At 37.0% G+C, this 12,893-nt stretch overlaps 1 protein-coding gene across 1 annotated transcript in view; it reads left to right on the top strand.

The window, feature by feature from the left end:
• Positions 1–5,543: 5,543 nt before the first annotated feature.
• LOC130551129 (myosin-6) overlaps positions 5,544–12,893 on the top strand; it is a gene marked incomplete at its 3' end in the record, with an annotated part of 37,811 nt that continues 30,461 nt past the window's right edge. Inside the window, exons 1-2 of the mRNA XM_057328675.1 lie at positions 5,544–5,658; positions 7,818–7,982. Coding sequence (XP_057184658.1) covers positions 5,575–5,658; positions 7,818–7,982 — 249 coding nt within the window. The remainder of the gene's footprint in view (positions 5,659–7,817; positions 7,983–12,893) is intronic.

Here is a 12,893-nt window from a genome sequence, read left to right as displayed (position 1 = left end):
ATTACTGAATGTATTGTTGACAATAAACTCCTAGGTCTATGAAAGTGTGTAGAAATCAGGTCAGAAAAATATTTTGATCTAGCTGACTTTGCTGCTCTCTGAAATTTAACAAGATTAAGGGAGCTATTAGAACATTTATTATAAAATCTTGACATGAAACATGACGTCCCAATATTTAACAAACCCTTTATTACACAATTAGATCAAATTGACTCACTGTGAAATGTGTACATTTACTGTATACCATTCATCATGAATTGCAGTGGTCAACTGTCTTTCACACTTGGGCAGTTCCCATAGCATGTGTCAGTCTGGTGGTGTCACTCCACAATGTGAAGTCGATTGTTGGTAAAGCTGCCTCGGGAACAATTGGTCATGGGGCTTCCTTATTCTCTTGAGGTCCTCGTCTGTGCTACTGTGAATATACAGTATAGCTTCATACACAACAATTAATTGTCTCATATAAATTCTTAGTTCATTCTTGCAATTGTTCCAAAAAATGTCCTTCATAAGAGCCTCTTAAATAACATAATGCATGGCATTACTCTGCCTGTAAGCATTTAATAAAGCTCAAGTTTGTAATTCTGTTGATTTACATATGATGGTTCATTAAAGAGAGATTTAGAAGGTGCACCTCTCAAAAACATACATTTTATATGTTTAATTATTATCTGGAGCATAAGGATTACTAGATAAGGGGTTTAGAATAATAACAAAATTCTCTCTTCTTTTGTCAGTATTTATGTTCAAATCCAACCCACTTCATATTTCAGGTGCTCTTTAAATATATCATACTTAAAGGCTATTATAATTCAAAGATCATACAATCCTTATCACTAGCGTCAACATAATTCATTATGGGCTTAATATGAAAAAAATATTCATTGTGCATAAATAATTTCCAAATAACGTTTAATTATATTATAATTTTGTATCAATATGTCTTAAGCAATACATGAATAATCATAATAATAAATGCAAACTATATTAGTATTATTATCTAAATTAATTTCTTTTTTATACTAGGACGTCCATATAACTACAGTATATAAAAATAATTAAGAGTGAAAATAAAATTATTGGACTAAGTCAAAACTCACATCAACTGCTTCTTGTCTCTTCTCACTCACGCACAAACACACAGGGGCAAACACAATTCCACCTCTCTCTCTCATTCACTTCCTGGCTAAACACTCACATATCCATAGATTTCTCTGAGCCCTCATACAAACTTACACACACACTTACACACACACAGAGCCCCTCTGGCTCTCCCTTGCTCTCTTAACCACTCCTTTAACTCCGCACACACACAGAGGCCTTATACACCAAACCTCTCCTTCTCACACGGTAATCACCTGAACGTCTCATGCACTCTCACACTCTCACACACACACACACCTTTCTACGAGGACCAACGGCATTCAGGGTTTACCTTTAGCAGATCGCACAAAACACTACTATATAAGCAAAACGCTCAACTTATTTTCAGGGCCCTTATTTTGTGCAGTCAGCTGTTTGGTTCACCCGTCACGGCCATCAGCTTCCTGCCCTCTTGCCTGGATCACATCCAGGGGGGTATTATTAGATGTATTATATCGGTATGAGCAGACTTCGTTCAGGTAGTGTTTCAACACTCCTACTCTACAACAGTTCTTTACAATCTCCTCCCACTGAATGTAAGGTCACTCCCACTGGGCAGAGTCTAAATTTCGAATCTCTGTCAGTTGATTCAGGTGCCAGTCTTTTCTTTCTTCTGTTAGATTCTTTTCTATCCCCTCTGCATCAGTGTATGTCGCCTCCTCCCAAAAGTGATTATTAATTCCCTTAGTCTCAGACAGCACTTTTGCTATGGTCTGTATTCTAGCCTGAAAAGCTATGCTTCTCTCATAAGCGAGGCCTGGCCCCTCTTCAGCCATGCAAATGGTAACTCAGTGAACTGAAACAAAATAAAGCAAAAGTTACTAATGGGGAAGAAAGTATCAATCATAAAACCTAAAAATGAATCTATGATCATTAAAAAATCAATAATGGGACAGAAGCTTCAAAATCATGGGTCTTAATCGATCTTCTATTATTAATTATGAAAAAGAAAAATCTCAAAACTTCAAACTTAAAAGTCAATAACTCAATAAACTGAAATAAAACAATAAAATAAGCTACTATTGGGGAAAGGAAGTCTCAAAACATGAAACTGAAAAAAGTAATCTATAAAAATCAATGCTAAGGAAGAAAAGTCTTAAAACATATGAAAAATGAACTTAAAACTACTATGATTAAAAAGAAAAAAATCAGCTATCGTATCCTTTATAAGCCAATATGCTTAGAGAAAAAAGTCTTAGTATTCATTGACTTAAGAGTACATGCATCATATTGTGACCATTGGTGGTTTTTCCTATGTTGGCTCTCACACAGCCTTTCAGCCGTGATCGTCCCTAATCTATCACCATCTTTTTCTGGGTGTTTGTCCTATGTGAGCTCTCGCAAGGCAATGCCCTGGTCGTCCCATATACACCTTATATATTTTTTACTTTGGTCACAATGTTTCAACATGCAATATAAGTCTTTTGAATATTTTCCATACTGCAATCTTTTATTCAATGCAAAAAACACTCAAAAATTTCTCATTATAGTATTAAAATTCATTTCTTTCAGAAGAAAATATCATTTTTAGAGGATACGCAACTTGTATTTGCTACCAAAAATCTCCCATTGTTCCTCTGTGCTCCTTCACGCCTGGTTAAACACTCACACACGCTTTCTGGGAAAGTGGCCAACAATTCCCTCCCTTACAAGTTCTCCAGCTAGGCTGGATACACAAAACGTTACACAGACAGTATAGACAGACAAGACCCAGGTTTAATTCTACATCTATACGCAATTCCTCTCTGCGTAAAATAAATATGTTTTATTCATCTCAAGACAGCCTTATTCATCTCAAGGCATGCAATTCCTCTCTGCGTAAAATAAATATCTCTTAACGCAATTCATCTCTGCGTAATAAATAATGTCTCAATCTCGAGACTGCCTTTCCTCTCAGGCATGCAATTCCTCTCTGCATAATAAATAATGTCTCTTAACGCAATTCATCTCCGCGTAATCTATATCTCTTAAGCTAAATCTACAGGCAGTTCTTTACTGCAAACATTCATCCATTCTCATTCATACTTTTCTCGTTGAGATCCGGGACCCTCCTGCATATTTAGTAAATTAATTTGGTTTCTTTTTTAGGAGAGACTTTTTATAGACATCAGTGCTAACCAAAACTCACCTCCGGCAAACTGCACAGATAATACTTTTTAACAATTTAATTATAAAGCAAAAATATGCTCACCTTCTCTTGATCTGTGCAGTAAGCCGGATGCTCCGTCCTAGGCAGCCACCTGATGTCTCTTTCCAATCCGGGTCACGGCACCAAAATATGTTGTGGAAAATTATCAGTCTTGTAGTTCAAAAATCTCCCAGACAAAGAAGGTCCGGGTGTCAAGGAGTTAACTTTATTTGCTCGAGCCAATCAAAGTGAGATGTTCCAAGTCATCTCAAAACCAAGTGTTTTCAGTCTACATTTATAGTAAAACTTCTGAAAGGTGGTCCTTTCTAATACCAATCAGGTAGATTCCCATTATCTCTTATTTTTATTAACCAATTGTTGATTTTCTGCCACCAATACATCCCAGGCAACAAGGTGCGTATTTATTCGTGGTAGGCTGGCTATTACCTAATTTTTAAAATATATTTTTATATATCCTTGCCCACCACAATTATGTCATGGTCGTCATGACCTGTTTCCCCATCTTCACCTCCTTCTCTTGTCTTTATCTGTGGCAAAACTGTGGCCTTGCTCAATGTAGATTGTAGTCATAGTAACGGGACGGAACATGCCCAGATTTGGTCATACTGTAGGGTTGGGGCCGGAAAAAGTCCCCAGATTTCATAAACACTGCCAGACATCAAAAACACAGCTGTGCAGGGTGCTTTTCAGAATCTCATACAAATGTGTTTAAAACGAAGAGCAATACATAGTGAATAATGATCAAAAACATAAAGACATATCATGAAATTCCTCCATATTAGCTATAGTTTTAAACTATTTAAGGTAGTTTTTTAATAAAAACTTAATCCTTAACATCCTGCTCGAGTCGCGCTGGCAAAGTTAATGTATTGGCATGATCTTCATTCTCCGGATCAGATTCGGGCTCGAATTGATAGGAAAGTATCGATGCCATTTTATCACCTGTCATTAGCTTTGAAACTTGATGTTCCGAATATGGTAAGAGGTGTTACATTTCCGTCACACAATTGCACTATCACTACGCAGTAGTGAACTGGCCAATCATAGCACACCTCGCTTTTCAGAGCGATGAGCTTTGTAAAATATCCTCATGTTTCAGAGAGGCGGGGCTAAGAGGAGATACAAACATGCATGGTATGTGGAAAATACAGCGTTTTTTAACCCCAAATCGTGTATACACATTGTAATACATCTAAAGCAAACAATAATATTCATTTTAGCCACGTAAAATGACCGCTTTAAAACTCATACAGACCAGGCGTAATTGAATGACACAAACCCTGGGAGGAACCTGGGAGAAGAGAAATTGAAGCACAGATCACTAGGTCTCACACCAGCATGTGAACACACACTACTACAAAATAGATCAGTGCAGTCAATCATTCAATTCACACTACAAATAATCCATGCAGTGAAGACCACCTCACGCCACCACACAGTGAAAACAGGATGAGACCCAGAAGATTCCCATGGACAGAAGACTTCCCCAGGCTGGTCCCTGCAATGAAATCAAACCAAATGCAAAAGTAAAAGTTTGTATGAAAATGGTGGTTGGGAGATGTCCAACTCCAAAATTAAATTAACAAAGCAAAACTAAAGTACAAAAAATAATCAAACCAAAACTGGCAAAACAACCATGGGCAAAACAGCAGGGCTTAAACGAAAAAGATCCCTCAAATGATCCCTCAAAACACCTCTCCAAGGGAATATATCGCCAATGTTTTACAGTGTAGTTCCAAACCTGTATAACCGAACAAAGAAATGTATACAGGTTTGGAACAATATGAGGATTAATTCTCATTATAGTAATTCATGACTGAATTTTCATTTTTGGGTTGGCTATCCCTTCAACTTAAAACATTGATTTTAAAGTGAAAATTGATTTTTCACACTTACATTATGTATTTAGTATTTATTTTGTCCAAAATAGCTTACCATGCATTTAACACACTTGTAACATGTGCATAACGTGTTTCATTGTTCGACCCACAACGTTGGGAGTTGGAGCATCACACCAGCTACAGAAACAGTTAACCCCAGAGAGTTGAGAATCTGTGTACAGAAGGGTGGCCCGCTGACAGTGGGTGGTGGATGGGTGAAGAGCGTCAGAGGGAGTCTCAGGGATGTTTTCTTTTTGTGCTGGAGTTTCCTCCCCCTGCGTGTGTGTGCGTGAGATTGTGTGTGTTTGGTGTGGTGAGGCTCAGAGTTAGGTAATAGATGCCTCACTTCCTTTGCAGGCGTAGAGGAGAGAGCAGGATGGAGAGAGTGTGCCTGTGCTGAGGATGGAGAAGAAAGTGTGTGTGATCCAAACTGACTTCCATCAGTACCGTCCCATCATCGCCATCCACAGCAACCCACTAGTACATGTAAGACATTTCATTTTCATTTTTTTGTGTTTATTTTTTTGTGTTGTGTCTCAGTCACAAACACATGTCTGTAACTGAAACACACCCTCACATCCACCTGGTGTTTCCGCACTGCTGGTTGGGGTTTTCTTCCAGAAAAACTTTTGCAACTGTAGTTATGAAAGTGTGAAAGAGCAGTGTTTAAAGAGAAAGAGCTGTAGGGATTGACATGTACTATTGGGGAGAGTAAAAGCAAACTCATGCATGCTTCTCAGGAATGCAAACATTTCTGAACAAAGCAACAGTCCCAGAACACTTCAGGTTCTTACCATAGCCCTGCCAGGACATGCAAAAATATATTTAATGATTGAGAAGAGTGATTTTCAAGACTCTTTAAATCTAGAGAATCATGTTTGCAAGTGTACATCTTGCATACAATCAAATGTTTTAAATAATTGTTCATTTTTGTAGCCTCTCTCTCTCTCTCTATTTCTGTGTGTGTGTGCGTGTGTGTGCGTGTGTGTGCGTGTGTGCGTGCGTGCGTGCGTGTGTGTGTGTGTGTGTGTGTGTGTGTGTGTGTGCGTGCGTGCGTGCGTGCGTGCGTGCGTGCGTGCGCGTGTGTGTGTGTGTGTCACGTCTGTAGAGTTGGAATGCAGTGCAGGGGAACAAATTTATTTGGAGAAGTGCTGCTTATGATCTGGGCCTTGAACAATTGACTATGAAGGCAGGAATGTGCAAACCCATTTTGCCAGAGGGAATGTGTTTCATTGTCCATGCGTTTTAAGTTACTATACCTGTAGCTCACATATGCAGTTTGGCAGTTTGTGTGTTTTGACATTGAGGGCTAAAATCATGTATATCCTCCCCTCTCAAATTGAAACATGAAAACTTTGTTATAAACAAACAGTATCATTCATGAGTCTTTAGAGGTGTTTACATTGTAACCATTTGAAGTGCAGTCCCACAAAAAATGTACTGACTCTAAAGAGATTATTTAAGGTCACAAGTTGAAGTTAGTTTGGTCTCAGAGTGCATACTGTTCAGTGTATGAAGACACTTTATATAATGTAATTTGGGCAAATATATAGATTTTCATCTGTCATAAATTGAAAATATACAAGTACACACTATAATACAATACAAAATATGATATAATACAATATAATACAAATAAATACATACAACAATTGTTTTCTCTGGATAAAATGAGAGCGTTATTCTTTATGACAGCATTTTTCCATAGACAGACAGTTTGGCTTCAAGCTTCAACACGGTTTTGCATTCTGCTATTTTAACATCTTCTGTGTGTTTTGGAAAATTAGTTCACATCTGATTTTCCGTCCTAGGAAACAGATCTTTGAATTTGTGGCAAAGACAGTTAAAGTTTGTTAAATATAGATTAATATGAGAGATTATAGGCATAATCTCTCATAAAGATACGTTATTGACATTCATCAGACACTAAAGACAAGTAAACATTGGCCCATACCGAACATGCAAGTGGACAGACTAATGTTAAAATAAATTTTAATTTAAAAAAATCTGCATGTACACAAAACAATGTACATGTTGTTTTAGCGTATTGTATTTTTGGCTGTGAAAAGAGAAGCAAAGCAAAACAAAACACAAAGGCAAGACAATGGGGACGGATGGCAGCTGGCAATAAAAATGTAATTGACTGACAAAGACAAGAGGAATGTATATTTTTTCTCAATTAAATATACCAACTTTATCACACTTCATAGACGTAACCTTGTTTCATGGTTGTGCTATAACTAAAGCCTCTTGGCTATTTAATAATTAAAGTCCCTTTGATATGTCAGAATTTAAAATATGTCAACACAGAAAAAAAGTCAAAGTAGGTATTCCCAATCTCAGCAATGTCTTTTTGCAGTCATAGTCACATACTGTCTATCACAATGATTACTTTAACATACAGTATGCACTCTCATTCCCCAAATAACTTCTTAATGCAGTTCCATTAGTGCTTTTTCCTCCTGAAAGCCAGCACATTTAAGCATAAACGGGATGGGTATTTGATCCAGGAGAGTTATTATAGTGGAACAATATCAGTGGAAGAAATTCGGGATTGTTTTGAACTAGGCCAAAAGAAGCAGAAGGCTGGAGGGAGGGGGAGCTTTACACCAGACAAAGGGAAACTGAATTTCTCCGCTGCTCAGGTTAATCCACTGCAATCTGGTGTAGAGGCAGGGATGAGGGAGAGAGAAGAACTGAAGAAAGCCATCGAGCAGATGGACCGGCTGCTGTCACGGGTCCGACAGCTGGAGGGAGAGAACTCAGAACTGTGCAGAGAAAAAAATGACGTTTTCATTAGGATGCGTGCGGTAAGTTGATTGGTGTCTTCTACTTGGTGATAGTGATGCAACTGACCTAATATACAGCGTACGATTTGCAAGCTTGATTTTTGGGAAAGATTCAATTTTGATTTGAATTTTTTTTAAAGAGAATTCTGCATGCTAGGGTCAAAGAAGTCAGGCTTTGCTTGTCTGAGTAGTGGCATTGAAATTGTGCACAAGCATAAATACTGTAGTTTTCATTCATTTTACAGTTTATATTTGATTTTGAATCACAGATTTTTAATGTGGTCTATTGTGTTTCTCCTGCTGTATTATATGACAGTATTTATCACTCTGCGGGAAGACTGCTTGCAGTTGATAATAATATGCGTTCATAAACAGAGTTATTCAGCAAACGTGCACGATCATCTACTTTTTTGAAATGATACTCTCTGACTGAGCTCTGGCCAAACATTTTACAGTGTCATCGGACCCTATTGTGATGGAAACACAGAATGTAAAACTCTGGCCTCAGGCGTTGCGTTAAATGAAGTGTGTCTTCACAGGCCTTTAGTGACTCCATTGGAAGCCCACACGCACACCCTTACCCAACCCACGTGGTGCTGTGGTGGCCAGTGAGCACCACGTCAATATTTGCTGAGCTACAGATCTTGTGTTACCCACTGGAGAGAAATATTGAGTAAAGAGGTCTGTGTATGCAAGTGAGACAGGGCTTATGGTGTTATTACTGGACACTAGCACAACTAGGCCAGGAGAGCCGATTCTTTCTGTTGCTGATTTCTTTAGCAGATGCTCCAGTCCCAAGGTTTAGATTCCTCATATACTGTACTTTCACCACCAATGTGTGGTGGTGCTCTTTGTTTCAATAAATTATTTAAAAATGATTATAAGATATATATCTTATGTCAGGTGTTTATGAATCATGCAAAGCATTTGATCCACTGTAAGATTATTCTGGCAAGTCTTGCATATTTCCAGCGTGCTTGGAAAATAAATCATTTTCTGCGGTCCTCCTCGATTTCATTCTCTGTCAAGTTCTTAAGGAAATCTCTCTCTCTGTGCTGTAATTATACCAGATCAAGATTTTACGCAGCCATAATTCATCTGTCCTCAGCTACAAGGTTAGAACTATTGATTACTAGGTTACAAAGATAATCAGGTCTGATAACATTATTACATTTTTTTAAAGCTACACTTTTCACTATATTTTTTAAATCCAATTTAGAGAGCACAGAAACTCTTGTGTAATGCATAAGGAAAGAATGTACGTGGTTGTATGTTTTATTATCAAAGAATTGGAATCTATACGCCGTCCATTACTTCCAATTGAGCAAACTGAGTGCAGATCATGGCATTGTGATATTTCAGTTTGAGATTGACAGATCAGTCTCAAAAATAATACATTTACAAAACACAATTCATAAATTCACAGCACAATTCACAAAATCAGATTCGTAAATTCAAAACAATTCATAAATTCACAAACATTTTCCCCAAATGCTCACACAAATATATCTCGCAGAAATAAAATCAGAATGTTTTCACAAATATGTATATATCATGTTCTTGAATTACTTTACAATAAACATTTGTGAATGTTGTTACATGTATTTATGGATTGGTGAATCTATGGAGCCAGAAATATGACAAAACAATCTGAATTTGAATTTCGTAAATCTGAATTATTTTCAAGTGTTTTTTAACAAAACTGAATATTATATGGGAGTTAAAATAGTTTTGAATTAGATTTTGATTTCGAATTTGAAATCTTTTTACTTGAATATTGAACATTTGAAATTTAACACAATTGCTTTTTTTTAAGGCAGAGTTTTATAGGCATGCATTTTTAAACAACATATTTTTTGCTCTGAATTCTTAGATTGCAAATATCCAGTTTTTTTTAAATACAGCCTCACTTTTTCAAGATGAAGAAGAAATTCGGAACATCAAATTCAATTTTCTAAAATTCAAAACGCAGAAATTCAGATCATACAGAAAGTAGGTCAGAGGTCATCCACAGGGAAGAGTAGAAGATCTCGGAAAAGTCAAACGGAGCGCTTTGGCCACAATGGCCAGTTATTTATTCTTATTATCCAATCAAACTCCAAACATGCTGTTTTGGAGAGTGGAACTTCTTACATTGCAATAAAAAGGATTTACATTTTTCAAATTGCGACCACGCCCACAAGACTACACGGGTTGATCATTTGTTGTTGCTGCAGCATAGCCAAGCTCATATCGCTGCAATCTTAGGCAGCTGCCCGGGATGTGTGCGCTCACTGCCTGCGTTTTTGCCTGCTGTGCCTCCACTGTTTGCGCTCACTCCCAGCGTTTGCTGTTGGTGCTTTTACCCACTGTGTGCTTAGTGCACGCTCGCTGCTAGCTGCCCCACTATGCGCACTGGATTCGAGCATCTGTGGGTGCATATACATTTAATATATTAGACATGTATGCAATTTTTATAAAGAACGTTTGTGGGTCCTGCAAAGTCAATAGCCGGGTTTCCATCCAAAGTTGCGAATTTATGCACAAAATTGGAATATCGCATAAAACATTTTCGAATAAGCACCGTTTCCATCCAAATAGTCAACCGTCACTTCCTAATAAACTGCTACTAAATATCAGTAAGAAAAGTAAGAGAAGCCACTGAATATAATGATTTTCATATAGAATAATACTTGCGCAAGCAGACGATTACGAAACACAATAAATGCGGTGCTTTTGTGGTTGTCTGCTGTTTGGGAAACACAGTCGTGACTAGGGATGTAACGATTCACCGTGAGCCGGTTGAAAATCGGTTATAATGAGTGACGATTCAATTCGGTTGAGGCTTGAACTGAATCGCAATACATTCTTTGAACAGCAGGGGCCGCTATTTTCACTGCAAACCTAAACGTGGATGCTGATATTTCTTAAATGCAAAAAAATCCAAGAAAAGCACAGACAGTATTAGTTTGTTTATATTAAAGAGACTTTTTCTATTATTAATTTGTTATAAAATCGCAGTTTACTTTTGTTATTTGAAATAAAACATTATTTTATAATGCAAAGAAACGTAAAGCATTTAAGAAATAATGCAAGGGAAGTTGTTCATTTCTAATTTGTTTCAACTCATTTTTTAAAAATAAATCGTGAGTAAATCGTGAATAAATCGCATCGTGAGATCAGAATCGTGAATCGCATCGCATCGTGAGCTGAGTGAATCGTTACATCCCTAGTCGTGACAGTTCTAAGAGGCAATTACAGAATACTTTGACGACTTTGCTCAGGCATTTAAGAATGACCGTAACAACATTTCTCATGCTGTGTAACAAGATCATTACTCTGGTTAGTCAGGTTATGCCGTCTCATAGTGCAATTACGTGGCTTTTTGGAGGAATTTGTTCGGCAAATGCATTTCCATCTCCCATTATTCGCATTAACCCTTTTTCGCAAAACTGAAAAACCACCTCAAGCGAGTGTAAAAATTTTTTGCGAATTAAGGGTTTTTAATTCGAAATTTGGCGTTTCCATCACTCGTTTCTGATGCGAAACTTCAAAATGCGAATAAAACCAGAGTGATGGAAACCCGCTTCACGTGGCACGCTGCAATAAAAGTTATGTATAACATTTAATGCTACAATAGAGAGAAAATGAATAAACTATGTAAGCTACAGACTGAAATAATAACTTTTGTAATAAAAAAATAGTGTGTAATAGTATTGAAATGCTATAACTTTGATCCAGGACACAATTAACGACCAGCTGAAACAATCTGGACACAACACACGTAAAGATTTTTTCTTATGACTAGAGCCGATTCCAGTCTTTGTCAGTCAGAAAGTAGCACACACCTAACTGCTGTGCCAGACCACTACACCACACATTCAATGACTGGACGTTCTTCTGAACCAACAAATCTATCGATCTATGTTATATTCCCGTTTTGTCAGTAAAGCAACCATGATGTTCGTGTTTTTGTATGGTTATGCACTTTCTGTTTCATGCAGATTAAACATTTTGATAATGATAACAAGAGAGCATTTATTCCTCAGGATATAATGTAAGTTTGTTGTGGATTTAGTTCACTATAAATAATATGTTGAGTAATATATGACTGAAAACGCCATAATATCCAGGTGCATTTTGCTGCGTTCGTTTTGCAGGCTACTGTATAGTAGATAGAAAATGTGTTTATTTCATTTAGACTGTATTCACTAAAACGCATAAACTGATAGCTTTTTTATTTTGCGTTGACAAAGTAGGCTATTTTTAGCTTAAGATGGAGGTGTGTTCGTTTGCTAATTTTAATTTTAATTGTACCTCATTGCTACTTGTACTTCATATAAATAAATGAATAAAAGTACTTTAAAACTGCAGTCTTTGTCATTTAAAAAATTTACATAGAAATAACACAACAATAGCTTTTATATTTCTCTATATATCTCATTGTTTGTCTGTGTTCAGTCTTTAGCTGTGAACACATATCTGCCCAATATGAACAACTACTGAGCACAACTGGGGCATTGTTAGCCATTATGATCAAATTCTATTCATAATATAGTGAAAATAAGATTTGATTAAACATGATTAATGTTTACGACTGGCATGCTGGCTGCACTGACAAAAAAAATTCCTTTAGCCAAAGAATAGACAAGAGTACTATTACACACTATTTTTTATTAAAGTTTTTATTTCAGTCTAAATGCAGTCTGTAGCTTACATAGTTATTCATTTTCTCTCTATTGTAGCATTAAATGTTATACATAACTTTTATTGCAGCGTGCCACGTATGTCATTGACTTTGCAGGACCCACAAACGTTCTTTATAAAAATTGTATACATGTCTAATATATTAAATGTATATGCACCCACAAACGCTCGAAGCCAGCACGCATAGTGGGGCAGCTAGCAGCGAGCGTGCACTAAGCACACAGTGGGTAAAAGCACCAACAGCAA

This window comes from Triplophysa rosa, unplaced genomic scaffold (assembly GCF_024868665.1).
Source record: "Triplophysa rosa unplaced genomic scaffold, Trosa_1v2 scaffold65_ERROPOS296704, whole genome shotgun sequence".
Lineage (NCBI taxonomy): Eukaryota > Metazoa > Chordata > Actinopteri > Cypriniformes > Nemacheilidae > Triplophysa > Triplophysa rosa.
Note: the sequence above shows the minus strand (reverse complement) of the source record. Positions and strands in the feature narration are given on the sequence as shown.